The sequence below is a fragment of the Cydia amplana genome, chromosome 4, assembly GCF_948474715.1.
Source record: "Cydia amplana chromosome 4, ilCydAmpl1.1, whole genome shotgun sequence".
NCBI lineage: Eukaryota > Metazoa > Arthropoda > Insecta > Lepidoptera > Tortricidae > Cydia > Cydia amplana.
The window spans coordinates 21,641,142-21,660,233 of NC_086072.1; the positions used below are offsets into that span (position 1 = coordinate 21,641,142).

Genomic DNA, 19,092 nt, shown 5'->3' on the forward strand with positions numbered 1-19,092 from the left:
TAATGAAATAAGAAAGTCAACAATTCTAACCAGTTTATTTCATAATTTTTATTAAGAGCTGAAAGAGACTATCGATGGAGGGGAAATCATCGTACAGTGTGATTTTGCAGAAAATTACAGTTTCGTAGTCCAAGATTCTGCCCAATCGTTTCATTGGAATAACGATCAAGCTACACTCCTAACTTCGGTTTATTACTATAGAGATGGCACTGAAATAAAACACGGCAGCATTGTCATGATTTCCGATGACTTAAAACATGACACAGCTACCTATTATGCTTACCAAATATTACTGCACAAGCACCTTTCAGAAAAAGAAATAGTTGCATCTAAAATCATATACATAACCGATGGTGCCTCACAACATTTTAAAAATAGGTTTAACTTTGTTAATCTTATTCATTACGAGGATGATTTTAATACGAATGCAGAAGCACATTTTCACGCAACATCTCACGGTAAAGGGCCCTGCGACGGTCTCGGAGGGAACCTGAAACGTTTGGCGACGCGTGTAAGTTTGCAGTTACCTCCAAGTAGATCAATAATTTCACCAAAGCGATTGTATGACTGGGCAAAATCATCTTTGAAGCAAACGGCAATCTACTATTGCTCTAAAGACGATATTCAACGTCAGAGGATATTTTTGCAGGCCAGGTTTGATTCCGCAGTCACGATTCCAGGAACAAAAAAGTTTCATGCGTTTATTCCAAAAACTGACGGTCTTCTTGTAAAAAGAACGAGCTTTAGCATAGATTCTTATTGTAAAATAATAAAAATTATGAAATAAACTGGTTAGAATTATTGACTTTCTTATTTCATTATGTTATGATTAGAATTTACCAGCAGTCTTACTGAATACATGTTCTTATAAGCTAAACAGCTGCTATATGTATGTATACCAGTACGGTACGTCGCACTCAGGGCGACATGTATGTACATTTATTGACCTATTGTCTTAACCAATGGAGATCCCATTCTGCAACTTCTAGTGTATTTTGTACATACTTAGGGCTATATTTTGAGATAAAAATAATTTAAAAAAAACTGGTCAAAGTTTTCGAAAAATGGTTTCGAAAAGTTTACTTCCGGTTTTAACCAATATTTTTTATTTATTTTTCAAAATTGATTTCTTCGCTGAAAAGATCATTAAACATTCTATACAAAACGCTTGGTTTAATAATAAGTTATATATTTTAATTATTCGATATTCGAGTTTAAAAAAATCGGAATTTCAATTACGGTAATTTTTGAAAAGCTCATAATTTTTAAAATAAACGTCATATATAAAAAATATTTGGCGTCCGGTTTTATACCTACTAGAAGAAGAACTAAACCAAATATAAACAAATTCGGGAACCTCACTTTTTTTTTCCTGTCCGCTTCATATGAAATGCCCCTATTGGCATCATCATCGTACTACAATTACGATTGCAGACGGCTTGGTGCAACCTTAACGATTCAATATCATTTCGCCGCTATACTTACTCAACCTCGTATCTGCAACACTCATTTGACGACAAAAACATCCATTGTGGAGCGTAGACTGTAGTTTTGAAGTTGAATTAAAGTTCTGCGAGAAGAGAAGAAACAGCACTCAGGAACGCGCCAGCCGGGATACCTTCGAAGTCCGCTTGCCGTACCTCCAATACCACCATTACCGGGTTAGTGGGTTAGTATGTTAATAAGAACACATATTTATGGTTAATATGTTACGTGTTAAGGCATATGTTGCCTGTAGTAGTATGTAGTGATGAGTGAGTAAGCTACTCTCGTCTGCTTCTTTCATACCTCCCGAAGGGAGGTATGAGATGCCTTCCCATCCCTTTTGGGGATTTTTGGCGGTTTCAAATCGCCGCCCGTAACTACGGGCGGGTCTTTTCAGTGCCCTTTTCTAGGGCGGTGGCTTCTTCGTCATGACTAGCCGTGGGTGGCCTGTCATGGCTTTTATTTCTGCTGTTAGCCTTTCAGCGGCTTTGTGGCTGTGGGCCTCGTAGCTGCTGTGGGCTGACTCCCTCTGCCTCTAGCACCAGCGTCCCGGAGGGGAAATCTGGCGCCGTTGGCGGCTGTCCGGTGGGCGCGCGTGGAGCGGCGCGGTGCCCGTTTCCTGGTGTCTTCTTCTCCTCCTTCGGCTTCTTGCCCCGGTGCCCTGGGGGCACTGGCGCTGTCTGCGGTTATCCGGGGGGCGAGCGTGGAGCGGCGCGATACCCAGTAGGCGGCAGGGACGCGAGCGTTCGGCGCGCTCAGACTTTATGTTTAGGCGCAGCTGCGGGGCTGCGACGGTTGCGTGGTTGGTGCCGGGGGCTGCGGGTGTAGGTGCCGGCGCGGGGGCCGGGGGGGCAGGTACAGTGGCTCCCGGCTTGGGGGCCTCTGTACGTGCGGCGTCTTGGTTGGTGGGGCCTTTTGAGGGGCCTTGTTGGGGCTGCGGGGCGGCTCCGGGGCTGGCGCGGGGTCGCGGGTCCGTCGGTGGCGGGGTGGTGTTGCAGGATCCTTCCTGGTCCTGCTTGTCGGGCGTGCTGCACTCCGGCTTCTCCTCAACTGCCGAAAGTTGTGGAGTGACGGGGTGCTCGTCCTGGTGGCGCTGCGGTTGGGCTTCTTCCTGGGACTGCTCCGCTGTCCCAGGGGCGTGCCCCAACAGCCTGGGGAAGGCTGATGGCCATACTTCCGGGTGTGGAGGTATGTGACCGACTTGCGCCAAGCTGGCAGCCTTGATACAAACACGATCAAGTTGCCCGCGAGGAGAAAGTCGGTCTGGGGCTACCCGTGGGGGTGGTGCGTAGGGGCGTCCGAGGGCTTCGATGAGGCCATCGAAGTCAGGTTGCCACGGCTCTGAGGGGCCGTAGGTGGATTCCGGGGTCCTGGTGTCGTCGGGTACTTCGTAAAACTCGCGTTGCGAACTACCCACCCTATCCGAGGGGACCGGGTGGGTCGCGAGTTTTACTGTTGTGGCTGCGGGTGGATTGTAAAATCCGTTTTCTTGTCTACCCACCCGCCCCGAAGGGACGGGGGGGGACATCGGTGGCTTCTTGTCCGTAATGATGCGGGACCTGCGCGACGCGTCACCGTCAGTCGGTCCTGTTGGGCAGGGCGACCGTCGGTGGATGGGTTCTGGGCACAGCTGGGCTTCCCCTCCGGCAGGGGCCGGGCGCGTTCCGGCTTCGATTTTCACAGAAAATCGTCGGTCGGATAGGCAGGTGCTGGTGAGGTGCGTCCGTGCGAGGTTCCGAGTGGCTCTCCTGAGTAATCTACCACGGCGGGAGGCGGTATTTATAGGCGCGCGCCCCACCATAGCCACTTAGGCCACGCCTACTTAAGACGTGGGTGTTACGTGCAGAGTCAGTTTTCCTTTATTCGACCAATAAGCTTACGCTATTACATTTGATTGGGGAATGGGTAAAATATATTTATTAGGAACATAATTGACTTAAATCTAGGCATATAACACAAATAATATTATTAATAACACAATATAAGTTAAAAATACACATGAAAGTAAAGGGTACATAAAACATAATAAAAACGCTTAAAACTAACATGCTTAATTTTAATGAGCTATACACGACAATCTCCCCCACGTGTGTCAACACCGTCTGTGTGCGAAGAGTGTATAGGTATAAGTCTGGAAACTGGGCGACGGACTTCACCTGCGCGGGTGCGGACAATGGCTACTCTCACGTGGCCATCAGGGCCGGGAAAGAGTTGTGCGATTACGCCTCTAGGCCATGTCCCTCGTGGCATGGAGCTATCCGCTACGATGACTACGTCCCCTACATGTAGTTTCTTTACGTTTTGATGAGCACCTGGCCTAGGGAGGAGGCTGGGTCGGTATTCTCGCTGCCAGCGCCTCCAGAAGTGGTCGGCTAGCGTCTGCGCTGTTTTCCACGAAGAGAGTGACATAGTCGCGTCTGTGAAGACGCCCAGTGGGGACATGGAGCTCGATCGGCCGATGAGAAAGTGGTTCGGCGTCAGGGCTTCGACGTCTAAGTCTGGATTCACTGGTGTCAGCGGTCTAGAGTTGACTATGTGCTCTGATTCTAGCAGTAACGTGTGTAGAACTTCTTCGTGGGGTGCTCTCTCTTTTAATGTTACTCTCAGTGATAGCAATGAGGCTTTCCAATCCTCGGCGGCGACCAGAATCCTAGCGGTGACGTGAACTAGTCGCACGTTAGCTATGAATGATCGCCGTGCGGGTGCGAGCGAGACGGGTATAGGCGAGTCCCAATCGATTCCCGTTATCCATATTTTCCGCATTATCGATTTGCTTGACGCCGATATGGGACTTACGCAACCGATCGGATCGAATATTGATATCGCGCTACTCGTGACCTGCCGTTTTGTAGGTAATTTCTGACCGTTAAGTATCGTTCGGGCGTATTACGAAAGTTTACGTTGAAACCTAAGGTGTCACGCTTGTGATTCCACTTCAAACCTAAGGTACGTTCGCTCTCGTTTGCGCCTAACTGCGACGTTTCCTCCTTACTTTTAACTACGTCAGCAATTACCGCAGGATGGTTCGATGCGAACCCGCGAAGCTCGAATGACGCGCGCATGCTTAACTCGTAAACCTCGTTTACTATTACGCGTCTGGCTTCCTCCTCGGACGTATCGAGTGCGATCAACATGTCGTCCATGTACGTATTCTTTATCGTTTTTTCAGCTGCGATCGGAAATTCCTTACTATGCGTTTTTGCGTTTTCGTTTTTGACGTATAACGCGGTTGTCGGCGACGCTGCCGATCCGAATATAAGCCGCTTCATTCTGTATTCTTGCGGTGGAGAGGTGCGGTCCTCCCCCCGCCAAACGAAACGTAACGCATCGCGATCTTGCTCAATTATTTCGATCTGTAAAAACATTTCTTTGACGTCGGCTATCACGGCGATTTTACCTTCGCGAAAGCGCACTAATACGCCAAAAAGTGACTCTAACAGATCGGGGCCGGCCAACAGCGCGCTATTTAGCGAACGTCCGTAAGCTGTGGCGGCCGCGTCCCACACTAATCTCATTTTGCCGCGTTGCGGGTGAAAAGTGGGGAAATGCGCTAGATACCGGGAACACCCAAATATTCCGAAATATGTTTTTCCGACTTTCATAACCTCGATTTTCATAATCCCGATTTTTTATATGTCCGAAATATCGAAATTACGACTTTGAAAACCACGAAAGAAGAAAATCACGACTGTGTTATTTCCGAATACTTAAAATCCGATTTTCATATGGACGAAAGCTTAAAGTTCCGATTTAGAAAAAATCCGAAAATATTTTTTCCGAATTTGTCTATTCCGAAAAATCATTGACCGATCGGAAATAAAGTAATTCGGTATTCAGAAATTCGATCTTTTGTAAACTCGGAATAATGAAATTCGCGATTTTCAAAATAAGACTTAAACGCACTTTTTTAAGTCTAACTAACCAAATTCCGAGTCGGAGCACCCCACTATCCACGTGGTCTTGTCTGTCCTACCCCTAGAGTGTATGTAAAAAGCTGGAGGCGCGGAGGGGCTGCTATGCCCGTAGCGCCGGAGCAAATGCTCCGTAGATGCCCGTAGCGCCCAACACAAAAACTGTTGCCAGAAAAGTGGCTTAGGTTAGGTTAGAACTGCAACCCCACGAAAACAAACTGTTGCCAAAAAAGTGGGTTAGGTTAGGTTAAAACTGCGTCCCCCAAGAAAACGAACTGTTGTCTGAAAAGTGGGTTAGGTTAGAACTGCAACCCCCAAGAAAACGAACTGTTGCCAAAAAAGTGGGTTAGGTTAGGTTAGAACTGCGACCCCACGAAAACAAACTGTTGCCTGAAATGTGGGTTAGGTTAGGTTAGAACTGCGACCCCCAAGAAAATGAACTGTTGCCAGAAAAGTAGGTTAGGTTAGAACTGCGACCTCACGAAAACAAACTGTTGCCAGAAAAGTGGGTTAGGTTAGGTTAAAACTGCGTCCCCCAAGAAAACGAACTGTTGTCTGAAAAGTGGGTTAGGTTAGGTTAGAACTGCAACCCCCAAGAAAACGAACTGTTGCCAGAAAAGTGGGTTAGGTTAGGTTAGAACTGCGACCCCACGAAAACAAACTGTTGCCTGAAAGGTGGGTTAGGTTAGGTTAGAACTGCGACCCCCAAGAAAACGAACTGTTGCCAGAAAAGTGGGTTAGGTTAGGTTAGAACTGCGACCCCACGAAAACAAACTGCACGAAGCAAACAGCAAGCCGAAGCTGCGGAAGCGAGCATTTATTGTGCCTGCGCTTTGATACGCAAGGGCGAAGGGGCTGCTTTGCCCGTAGCGCCGGAGAAGATGCGTAGCACGAATCGATAAATTCAGAAATAGGTGTCACGTGGAATCGGAATTCAAATTTTCGGAATAATGGCATTTCGGAATTCGTGATTTCAAAAATCGGAAATGTAAAATTCGGTGTTTATCGCTATCGGAATTTTTATATTCGGAATTATGTGATTCGGAATTTAAAAAAATCGTCTTTTTTGCTATTCGGAAATATACACTTTCGTGATTTTCATCGTTCGTAATTACGACAGTCGGAATTTTGATGGGTCGAGCATTTAATAAACGGAATAATAAAATTCGATATTCCAAAATTTGGCATAAAATATTTCGGAATTATGTAGTGTACCCCTAGATACCACGTCCGGAGTGCATCGGGGGGCGGTGGCGAGTCCATTTTCTCCGCGTAACCTTTGTCGAGCAAATTGCTCATATGCTTCGCATATTCGGCTTTAAGTGTCGCATCGCGGTCTAGTTTCCGCTAGATACCGGGAACACCCAAATATTCCGAAATATGTTTTTCCGACTTTCATAACCTCGATTTTCATAATCCCGATTTTTTATATGTCCGAAATATCGAAATTACGACTTTGAAAACCACGAAAGAAGAAAATCACGACTGTGTTATTTCCGAATACTTAAAATCCGATTTTCATATGGACGAAAGCTTAAAGTTCCGATTTAGAAAAAATCCGAAAATATTTTTTCCGAATTTGTCTATTCCGAAAAATCATTGACCGATCGGAAATAAAGTAATTCGGTATTCAGAAATTCGATCTTTTGTAAACTCGGAATAATGAAATTCGCGATTTTCAAAATAAGACTTAAACGCACTTTTTTAAGTCTAACTAACCAAATTCCGAGTCGGAGCACCCCACTATCCACGTGGTCTTGTCTGTCCTACCCCTAGAGTGTATGTAAAAAGCTGGAGGCGCGGAGGGGCTGCTATGCCCGTAGCGCCGGAGCAAATGCTCCGTAGATGCCCGTAGCGCCCAACACAAAAACTGTTGCCAGAAAAGTGGCTTAGGTTAGGTTAGAACTGCAACCCCACGAAAACAAACTGTTGCCAAAAAAGTGGGTTAGGTTAGGTTAAAACTGCGTCCCCCAAGAAAACGAACTGTTGTCTGAAAAGTGGGTTAGGTTAGAACTGCAACCCCCAAGAAAACGAACTGTTGCCAAAAAAGTGGGTTAGGTTAGGTTAGAACTGCGACCCCACGAAAACAAACTGTTGCCTGAAATGTGGGTTAGGTTAGGTTAGAACTGCGACCCCCAAGAAAATGAACTGTTGCCAGAAAAGTAGGTTAGGTTAGAACTGCGACCTCACGAAAACAAACTGTTGCCAGAAAAGTGGGTTAGGTTAGGTTAAAACTGCGTCCCCCAAGAAAACGAACTGTTGTCTGAAAAGTGGGTTAGGTTAGGTTAGAACTGCAACCCCCAAGAAAACGAACTGTTGCCAGAAAAGTGGGTTAGGTTAGGTTAGAACTGCGACCCCACGAAAACAAACTGTTGCCTGAAAGGTGGGTTAGGTTAGGTTAGAACTGCGACCCCCAAGAAAACGAACTGTTGCCAGAAAAGTGGGTTAGGTTAGGTTAGAACTGCGACCCCACGAAAACAAACTGCACGAAGCAAACAGCAAGCCGAAGCTGCGGAAGCGAGCATTTATTGTGCCTGCGCTTTGATACGCAAGGGCGAAGGGGCTGCTTTGCCCGTAGCGCCGGAGAAGATGCGTAGCACGAATCGATAAATTCAGAAATAGGTGTCACGTGGAATCGGAATTCAAATTTTCGGAATAATGGCATTTCGGAATTCGTGATTTCAAAAATCGGAAATGTAAAATTCGGTGTTTATCGCTATCGGAATTTTTATATTCGGAATTATGTGATTCGGAATTTAAAAAAATCGTCTTTTTTGCTATTCGGAAATATACACTTTCGTGATTTTCATCGTTCGTAATTACGACAGTCGGAATTTTGATGGGTCGAGCATTTAATAAACGGAATAATAAAATTCGATATTCCAAAATTTGGCATAAAATATTTCGGAATTATGTAGTGTACCCCTAGATACCACGTCCGGAGTGCATCGGGGGGCGGTGGCGAGTCCATTTTCTCCGCGTAACCTTTGTCGAGCAAATTGCTCATATGCTTCGCATATTCGGCTTTAAGTGTCGCATCGCGGTCTAGTTTCCGTTCTAGACTGTATAGCCGTTTTAATGCTTGCGCTCGGTTATCGGGGAGTTTCTCGTCATCTGTCCGCCATAGTAAGCCCGATCGATACCTTTGCTCCCCCGGTATCTTCTCGCATGTGGCTTTCAATAAGTCTAGCGCGCGTTGGTCGGGGTCGGCCCGAGGTAACTTTTGCGAAACGCCTAATGACTCGATATCAAAATGCCGTTTCATAAGTTCCAAGGCCTCGTCCTCCGCGGTTTTAGGCCGTGCGTGACCTACGAAATGAACTGTGGCGCGCCGTGTGCGATCGGGGCCATGCAATACCCAGCCCAGCCGCGTTAGGCTCGCTACAGGAAGGTTAGGCGGGCCGTCTAAAATTTGCCGAGTAACGATGAGATGCCAGTTATCTTGACCTATGACGATAGTAGGTACTGCGGGCGGGTAACCTAATTCGTCCGCGATTTTCGATAAGTGATCGCACTTATCTACTACGTCTCGCGGTACGCCCTGCGCGCCTAAACCTACATCGCAAACTGTGAACGTCTCCATCATTTCCATATGTCGGCTACAAAAACCCCGTATGGCGACTCGTAATGAATACGAATCTGGGTCCCGTACTACGCCGCCTATACCTTCTATTTCTAAAGTTTCACCGCGTACGCGAGGCTCGATTTTGTCCGCAGTTTCGTGTAGCATCAAAGTCATTGCCGCGCCTTCGTCTAATAGCGCGAGAGTTTGGACGGTACCTAACGGTCCCGACACCTCTACAGGCATGATTTTGAGGTACGTCTGCGGAAGTCTAACGTTGAGTACTGATGCCGCCGGAGTACTATTACCGTTCGCGGGCGCGGCCGCGTTCAATCCGTGTAATAGTTTATTATGTCCGGCTTCGCACTGACTCATGCCGCACGCGACATATTTGCACTTAAACGGCTTACGGTGATTCGCGTCTAAACATCTAAAGCACAATTTAGCACCCTTCACTAAGTCCCAACGCTCAGATATCGTCGCAGCTAGAAATTTAGAACACTCACTAACTTTGTGCTCTTTGCCGCTTTTACATATGACACACGTAGCGTGCGAGACCGAGACGGACGATATCTGCCTTTTGGGCTTAGCTCCGGTTGACGCGGGCTTTTTTTTCAAATTACCATCGCGGTGCTTGACTTGAGCTACAGTCGATTTACTATTGCGCGATCTACTTCCCGTATCACGTGCGTATGTTTCGTGGGAATCTGATTCATCCGAATCCGAACTATAATCGCGGTGGAACGCGGGGGCGCGAGACCCAGAGAGAGCTTGGCTCGATCGTCTCGGTTCGTGCTCAAAAGACACCGTGTTCACCGTATTCCGCAATCTATTAGACGGCCTATGTCGGTTGACGCGCTTGGCTGCAGTGCTAATTTCGTTAAGAAACTCGGATATCGCAACTAACCCGGGTGATTCTACGTTAGACTGCCTATACTTTGCCCATTCGTAGCGCACTATCAGATTCAATTTGTCCACTATTTTGTTCACGAGTTCAGGCGCGTGTAAATACTGCTCTTGACGCAACGATCGAATGGTGGCGACGGCGTTCGCGATATGCGCGGCGAATGACGCTATGTTCAAATTGTCTTCGGATAAACGCGGCATGCGTTTTATATTATGAAGTTCCGTAAGCACAATTTCCTCGGGGTCGCCGAATTGCCGTTCTAGCGCTTCCATTATCTCGTACGGGTCCTGAACTGTGTACATAATCGATTTTACGGCCGTCCGAGCCTCGCCCTTAAGCGCGCGCCTAATACGACTGACGTTATTGACGGCACTAAACATGGGGGACGTGTCCTCGAACTCTGCCCTAAATGATATCCATTCTGTGATATTTCCGCTGAAGGCGGGTAACTCGGCCGGTTTGTGGTAGATAGGTGCGTAATTATTATGTGGCACTTCATAAAATCGCGGTTGCGGTCTGCTAGCCCGGTCGGCGGCGGCGCGCGGCGCGGCGGTCTGTTTCGGTAACGGGATTTTACTATCATTCGCGATCTCGTGCTGTGACTTCGGCTGTCGTTCTACCCAATTCCTAGTTCGTTCTTCGACTTCAGTCGCGATACTGCTGCCGTCAGATTGCGCCTTTACTTGGGCAATCTGTAGCCTCAATTTTGCAGTATCGGACTCTGTCTTAGCAACGACTAGAGCGGCTTTATGAACCTCGAGCTGAGCCATTAGCACGGCTATTTCACTATCGCGGTCCCTATGTACCGATTCGCGATCCCTATTTGATGCGCGATCAGACGGCGCCCGCGGCGGCGGCGCGACAGCGGTTTCATTACGTACTAGCGTATTCGACCTACTGCGAACTACTACCGTATCATCAAACACTTCCGAGTGTACCGACTCATTATCACCACTAGTTTTCTGGTTGCCACTGGTGCCTTTGCTCCACGTATTCGTCTCGCCGGACGTCGTCTTGCCCGATGAGGGGGTAGGGGTGTCCGCGTTGGGCGCGGGGGCAGGCAGGCCCTTCCTGCGCGAGCGAAGGCTACGTGCTTCCTTTTCCGACATCTTCACTGGAAACACTTTACACTTACACTTGACACACGCGGGGGGTCCCTAACTATATACAGATTTACCTACCTAACGCCTATGCTCTGACGTTACCGAGCGCAACGTCAGTGCCCCTAAGCGTGGATCCCTCGGTGCACTGAATCTCCCGCAATGGCTAAGTGCAATGCCTAGAGCGTTCGAAAGCAGTGTGTTGGTATCACCATGTGACACATGCAACTAAAGTTGCCAGGACACGTGAGTGGAGGAGAACCTACAACACAACACGGTCCGACCGGCAAGCCGGTAATGGTGGGGTATGGGAAGGTTATTGGGGTAGGGTCTAAGCCGAAGCGAACTTCTAGGCTCAGCGCGTACTTGTTTCTTTCTTGATCTGGCAGCGAAGGACCAAATTGTGGAGCGTAGACTGTAGTTTTGAAGTTGAATTAAAGTTCTGCGAGAAGAGAAGAAACAGCACTCAGGAACGCGCCAGCCGGGATACCTTCGAAGTCCGCTTGCCGTACCTCCAATACCACCATTACCGGGTTAGTGGGTTAGTATGTTAATAAGAACACATATTTATGGTTAATATGTTACGTGTTAAGGCATATGTTGCCTGTAGTAGTATGTAGTGATGAGTGAGTAAGCTACCACGGCGGGAGGCGGTATTTATAGGCGCGCGCCCCACCATAGCCACTTAGGCCACGCCTACTTAAGACGTGGGTGTTACGTGCAGAGTCAGTTTTCCTTTATTCGACCAATAAGCTTACGCTATTACATTTGATTGGGGAATGGGTAAAATATATTTATTAGGAACATAATTGACTTAAATCTAGGCATATAACACAAATAATATTATTAATAACACAATATAAAAATACACATGAAAGTAAAGGGTACATAAAACATAATAAAAACGCTTAAAACTAACATGCTTAATTTTAATGAGCAGGGGTCGGACAAAAAGTGCGGATGACGTAAAAATGACGTAATCTCGCACACAGGATGATGTTTGAGTTTGTATTTAAACTTCCGTGTGACATGTAGTAACAAAGTAGTATTAATGAAGTAACAAAATAATCGTAAATAAATCCATGGAATTAATAATACAGGTGGTAGGGTGATGTAGTGAATAAAATAAATTTCACGAAACTTGCCACAATATTCGAGTAAAGATGACATTTTAGAGCGTTTTCTTATACATTAGTAAATATAAATTTTAGCTAAATATAATCGTGAAGATACAATAGCTAAACAATAACGACGTCAATTTATTGTTCATCTGATTGACAATGTGTCAGTCAAAAACGTACTTACTCATTTCAAGTGGCGATATCGTTTAATAAAGAGGTTGATAAAATGATAAGTGATAATTGTTTATGAAAATCAAAAATACTATTTGAAATCATCCTATAAGTGGTTTGACGTCATCCGCACTTTTTGTCCGACCCCTGTTAATGAGCTATACACGACACCCATATTCCGAATGAAAGAAAAGCGACATTTCCATCAAATGATTGTTGCAGATATGAGGTTGAATAAGTATAGCGGCGATTTGTTAGTATATTATCGTCTAACGTTTCACGTGGATATAGTCACGTGGACTTATAACTACATAAATACTCAAGTTTCATAATAAAATAAGTACCTATACCTATAAGAATACATTGTAATTTTATGAATGGTACAACCTGCGCCATTGAATACAGTCAATATTTATTTACATGTCACTTTCCTTTGGTGCTGTCTTATCTATCTTATCAGCCATTATCTTATCTTTTTCATAATTACCTACATAATTATGTCCATTCTGATAATCAGTTGATCATTAGACAAGGAAATGTCTATCTGTCTATAAGGATATTGGAGAAATTTCTACATATTATTTATTAATTAATTTATTACTCAAATAAGTGACACAGCATTACAGTAAAACCAATGCACTGTGAAACTACAAAACAAGAAAAACAAATTAAATGTTAGATTTGGGCGACGACATAACAGCGTGGCTGCTTTCGTCTGACTTGGTGTAGGGTTCGGCAGGTTGCCCCGGAACCGTCGAAACACCACACCCTGATGTGTAACAGCGCCATCTACCGTATAATGGGTGAACTTGCCTTCATAAAGATTGTCATCGTCGTCCGTGAGCTGTTGGCTGAGCCGGCAAAGGTCCTCGTACTCGGCCCAGTAGGCGGCCAGCACCGGGTCCGGCGCGCGGGGCAGCGGCAGCGCCATTCGGACCTCGGGGGATACCTGCAACGGAAAAAGCTTTCATTATTTTAGATACCGACCCGCCCCGGCTTCGCGCGGGTTAACAAATTATACATAAACCTCCCTCTTGAATTACTCTCTATGTATTGAATAAACGCATCAAAATCCGTTGCGTAGTTTTAAAGATCTAAGCATACATAGGGACAGACAGACAGCGGGAAGCGACTTTGTTTTATACTATGTAATGTAGTGATAATATGTAAGTACCTACTATATTTATACTCTGGCACTTTATCAGTAGAAAACGTACGAAAGTCAAATTTATTACTATGGCCCTTCACCCACATTTTTCTACTGACGCAACGTGATTTTGACATTAATCGGTTCGTTAATTCTTGCTATCGCAACACAACGTTATTTAAAACGTTTAACAAATAAAACAATAGACCAAGTAGTATAAGTAGCCAAGTATTAAACACACATTGCGTATAACGCAAACTCCTCACGACTGTTACGCCACTGCTTAGATTAGATCTTTATCAGCACTAACGAAACGCACTACCTATTGCACTTGAGGAACTAATCAGTTATTTATTTCATTGTGTTTAAGATTAGAATTCTCTTGCTACTTTAGTAAAGTTTTGAATTATAATAACTAAAATGAGGATCAGATTCAGGCGGTCTAGCATGAGTTGCGTTCTCGCGCGCGACTCTATCCTCGTAAGTCCCCGCGTACTTGTACAAGTACAAATTAAGGATAGCACTTCAGACCTGAAATTTTAACTACATAGATGGCGTAACTGCCTAATGTACTTACTCAAGTACAAATTTTTCATTCCCCATTTACCGGGTAGTTTTTTTACAACGGCAACACTGACACGGTCATTCTCATTCTATATTCTATGGTCAATTTCGCCATGTTTGACAGGTAAAGTCAACTGTCAGTGTCAGTGTCACTTTTTCGCAAGATGGCCACACAGTCAGGTCGCTGGCCAGCACGAGGTAAGATAATCGGTTTATATTCAAGTAATCACTTGTTTTTTCTGTTGTCATACGAATGTATTAGTATATTGAAATTATAAATATTGTAAAATAAACAATATTTCAAAGAAACCTGTATATTTAAGGAGGGTCGTGATTGGTCAAAATAATTTGTACTTACGGTAGTACGTTCGGTCTAACTTACAAGTATTTTTTTTCTTATTCTAGCGTTTGATGAAAAGCAAATATCACAACTTCTCAATAACTATGACTTCAAAGACTAGGATAATGAAGATATGTTTATATCTGAACCCGACCAAGAATCAAATAGGGACTTTTCTTCGTTTTCGGAATATGGAGATGGAGAAATAGAAGTTGCAGTACGCGGACGTGTATCTAGACATCGTTTACAAAGTGCTCGTGGTCAATGAGGTGGGCGTAACCGTGGTAGAAGCACAAGTGCACAAGGGCGCGACGTGGGCAAAGTGCAAGGGGTAGGTCTGGAGATCTAGTCCAGATTTTGAACACCCAAATCCAACCTTCGTGGATGTAGTATGGTATTAAAATAATGAAAAGAGGTTTTTTTAATTCACCTTTTTATAAAAAGAAGATTAGTTATGTTGTAATAAAGTAAAAATTTTACTTTAGTTATGTTTAGTGAAAATATATGATTTAATTTTAATAGTAAATAAATCCTTGAACTTTTTTTATTATACTGTGTAAAAACCCAATGTACTCACTCAAGTACAAAATATTTTCAATAATTTCCTTCTTAAAGAGGTGCTATACATAATAAACATATCATAAAAAATACTGAAAATAAGACCTCACTTCAAAAAATCTCTAAAATCGACATCTTTTTGTTTCGGTCTGAAGCACTATTCTTGGTTTGTACTTGGTATAGTACAGCCGGCAGATATGACTACTGCTGTTGGAAAAACACAGGACTTACGAGGCTATACCAGTGTTGGCCGAAAGTTAATGCGAATTGAAAATGTTGGCCATTAACCATTATAAATTGAACCTTAAACCGTATCGGACGATTATAGTTTACGATTCAATTTATAATGGTTAATGGCCAGCATTTTCAATTTGCATTAACTTTCGGCCAACACTGCTCTATACTTAAAGTCGCGCAAGAACGCAACTCATGCTAGACCGCCAGATGTTATAAAAATACTTTAAAATCGGTAAGATTTGCGTTTCTAAATAGATAATTATTTAGAAACAGGAATTAAGTGAATAAGTATACGACATAAAACCTTAAAATTATGTTTTATGAGGAATGGTTAACTTATACTATATCAAAAGCAACTTTTATTCGTCTAGCACAGCTACATAGTAGCCTTAACATATTCAGCATAGCAACGTTTCCTGATCCTTATACGAGTATTTAACGACCTTTCACTCCAATTTAACAGAACCCCTTTAATCCCAAAGTCAAGACAAAACCACCCTTATGCCCGCGACATAAAATACCTATTTATTTATCCGTAAACTAAAATGTATCGCTAGCTAACGGCATTGCATCGAGATAGGATCAGTTTTATCGGCTTCGATATTGGAAATTATAAAAACAATTTGCGGCGCCTTTGAGGGCGCAAAAGTAACTGTTTTGGACTGTTAACTTGATAGTTTAGGTTTAGAATGCGGGTTTAAATTGAAGGGGTTCGTCCTTTCTTTCTTTAGAGCGCGTGGATGGTATATCCTGTGGCCGCCCGTGGCCTATAAAAAGGCATTCTATTGCATTATACATTTTGAATATTTTTTCAGATAAATCTAAATTGTATTTGTCTAGATTAGATGGTTTTTAGGGTTCCGTACCCAAAGGGTAAAAACGGGACCCTATTACTAAGACTCCGCTGTCCGTCCGTCCGTCCGTCCGTCCGTCTGTCACCAGGCTGTATCTAACGAACCGTGATAGCTAGACAGTTGAAATTTTCACAGATGATGTATTTCTGTTGCCGCTATAACAACAAATACTGAAAACAGAATAAAATAAAGATTTAAGTGGGGCTCCCATACAACAAACGTGATTTTTGACCGAAGTTAAGCAACGTCAGGCGGGGTCAGTACATGGATGGGTGACCGTTTTTTTGCTTGTTTTTTTTTGCTTGTTTTGCTCTATTTTTTGTTGATGGTGCGGAACCCTCCGTGCGCGAGTCCGACTCGCACTTGGCCGGTTTTTTTAAGTCCGTCACTTACGTACTTAAAAAATTTACGTACTTAAAGCTAGACGAAAGTACAATATGCTAAATGGGACTTGCAAACACAAACTTAAATACTTTTAGGTACCGTAGAATCGTAGATACGCGGGATACGCCATTATCCTTATTTAAGTTGTCACTTTTTGTAAAGCGATACTAATATAATCTTGATACTGAAGATAATCCAACTAAAGTAAATCTAATCATATTTAATCTAAGATAAATAAAGAAATGGTTTTCTTTTCTTTTTTTGTTTCATTCCATGCCTTTGTTTTCCTTTCGTAGTTTGATATTATATTGAGATGTTAATTATATTTATTTGCACATAAACTAAGCCTCACTGTGCAGAGTAGGAACTCGGCCAGTGTCCTGGGAACAATGCCTCAGGCTATTTTAGGGCTAGATTTATGTTTTTTATATTTATTTTGTTATTTAATCTCTATTTATAAACTATTAAAACATTTGTCGATTATATAATGTCGTACCAAAAAATAACATCGCTCATTAATTTATCTCACTGGGAGCACGGGCAGTGACAACACCAAGTTAAGCAAACAAAACGCAGATATAACTCATAATATTGTCAATACCTACCTATACCTACCTATTTTTAAATACCAAAACGGACCAATCACAATGCGAGGTTTTAGTCAAGCTGTCGATTTATTTATTTGCATATCGCACCAATTAAAAATTGTGTTTTCATCAAGGTTCCTCGATATCCATGACTCAGCCATTGACGTCTGCGCTCCACATACAATAATTTTACAACACACAATAATAAGCGTATGTAATACACCTTAATATGGTAACTACACCCTTTTTCCTTTAAAAGTACCTTTTGTTTGTACAGCTACAGCTCGATCAACTATATTATAATGATATAATTTCAGAACGATTCGATACGGACTCAAATCATGGTCATCATAATTTTAATTTTAAAGCATTGTTGTTACGAAGCGAAAGAGAGGTTTAGAAAATATTAAGATGACTCACGCTAGACCGGGCCGGGCCCGGGCTGAGGCGTCCGACATGACGGCTGATCGGTATCACATGGTGCTTCCATAGAAAACGAAGCGCTTACACAACCATTGTATCATTCGAAAAAACCTTCCCAGCTTATAGAGTTTAGAATTTTCTGTTTTTAAGGACACGATGATGATGGTTGCCCCTAATTCTATATTTGCTGTGACTTATTTTTCAATGGTGATTTTTTATAAAAAAGACATGTCAAGATCGCTTCTTTCTAATTCTAATGCTAAAAGAACTAACTATAGTTACCCAATGATCGTAAAGTTGGCACGGAGCGATACCCTCCACTGGCCTTACCATAGTTGGGTAGAGATCGATAACTCTTATCATTTGTATGGTGTGATTTGAAAACGTAATGGCTGTATTCGATAAATGGGATTTCTCCGTTTATTAGAAAGGTTCTGTTTATTAAAGTAGCCTGCGTCGAAACGTTGGAAATAAAGCTAACAAAGTAAATTCGCGATAGTCAGTTTAAATTTTTTTAATGTGTGTTCAAAACGCGACAGTTTTAAAAGTAGAGAAATTTGAAATATTTGCATTATTTTTATTACCGCTTTATACCATAAAGTTTAACTAAATATGATAAAATTCTTTATACGCGATTTCCTGCGCGTAGGTACACGCCACGCCGTATCAGTTAATCTCTGAAAGGAGGTATGTAGAAAATGTCGTAAACATACTCTTGCGGGCTTAACCAAGCAAGAGTGTTCTAATAAGGTGCGCGAGCGCATAAGGCCGATTCTAATTTAACGGGGTTTGATACGACCTTGGCCGTCTAGGTGATTGGCGCGCATCTCACGCTCGACTTTCACTTCATTTCACATGCACCAATCAGCGTGAATAATCTTCAAGGTCGTATCAAAACAAGATCAAACCCTTAACAAGTGGTTAAATCTGAATGGGGCTCCTGGTTTCCAAGAGCTATCAATGCGACACGCAATCTGAATGACATCCGTGGAACGATGTGGGATTTCGTAAATATTTATAAAGTTAAGTCCTCACGTTGTCTTAAATTGTAGTTTTATTTGAGACTTAGAAGATATAAATTATATGGCTTCCTGTGTTTCCCGGAGGTTTTTTGCCCGCAGATTAAGATTTACATACTGTCTTATCGCTAAATAAAAAAATTATACACACACTTACACCAAATACGTTGATTATTGTTGATCATTAGTTTTTCTTATAATTCATTGTGTAACCTTGTAGTAGTTTAGAGACTTAACCAATTTGTATTAAGAATTAATGGAAACATACAGAATTGCCATAAAGGAAGTGTTTATATCATTCATTAACACTACAGACAGACAAAGGGAAGGGCAAAGCAAAGACTCCAAAAACGAAACAAAAACATTAATTCCAAGAAGTGTGAAATGCGTCGATGGTGCAACAGTATACATAAGGATAAAGTAAGGACTAAGGTATTTGAGCTTTAACCACGCAGACCACGCTCATTGTGAAATATTGTTTGATGAAACAGCGATATTCTTTTGTACTTTATAGACCAGACTATAGAGAAATAAGTAAGCTTACTTAAAATTTAAGTTTTTACCCGGTTTCGGGCTCCGAAAGACCTTTATGACGCTAGTGGCCCAAGAGACCTCTATGGAAGGCATGAAAGCTAAATACGAGGGGTTCTGAAGATCGCAGAATGAGAGACTTATCAATTAAATATAAAGGCATTACTATTTTTCCTTTTGAATTAATCCCC

The 19,092-nt window shown here is 43.1% G+C and overlaps 2 protein-coding genes across 3 annotated transcripts in view; one reads left to right on the forward strand and one right to left on the reverse strand.

Moving 5' to 3' along the window:
• LOC134647393 (proline-rich protein PRCC) overlaps positions 1 to 19,092 on the forward strand; it is a 432,482-nt gene that overhangs the window by 290,410 nt on the left and 122,980 nt on the right. The gene's annotated exons all lie outside the window — the stretch shown is intronic.
• The window catches only part of LOC134647386 (rho GTPase-activating protein conundrum), a 122,135-nt gene that overhangs the window by 83,305 nt on the left and 19,738 nt on the right, over positions 1 to 19,092 (reverse strand). Inside the window, exon 2 of the mRNA XM_063501733.1 lies at positions 13,071 to 13,206. Coding sequence (XP_063357803.1) covers positions 13,071 to 13,206 — 136 coding nt within the window. The remainder of the gene's footprint in view (positions 1 to 13,070; positions 13,207 to 19,092) is intronic.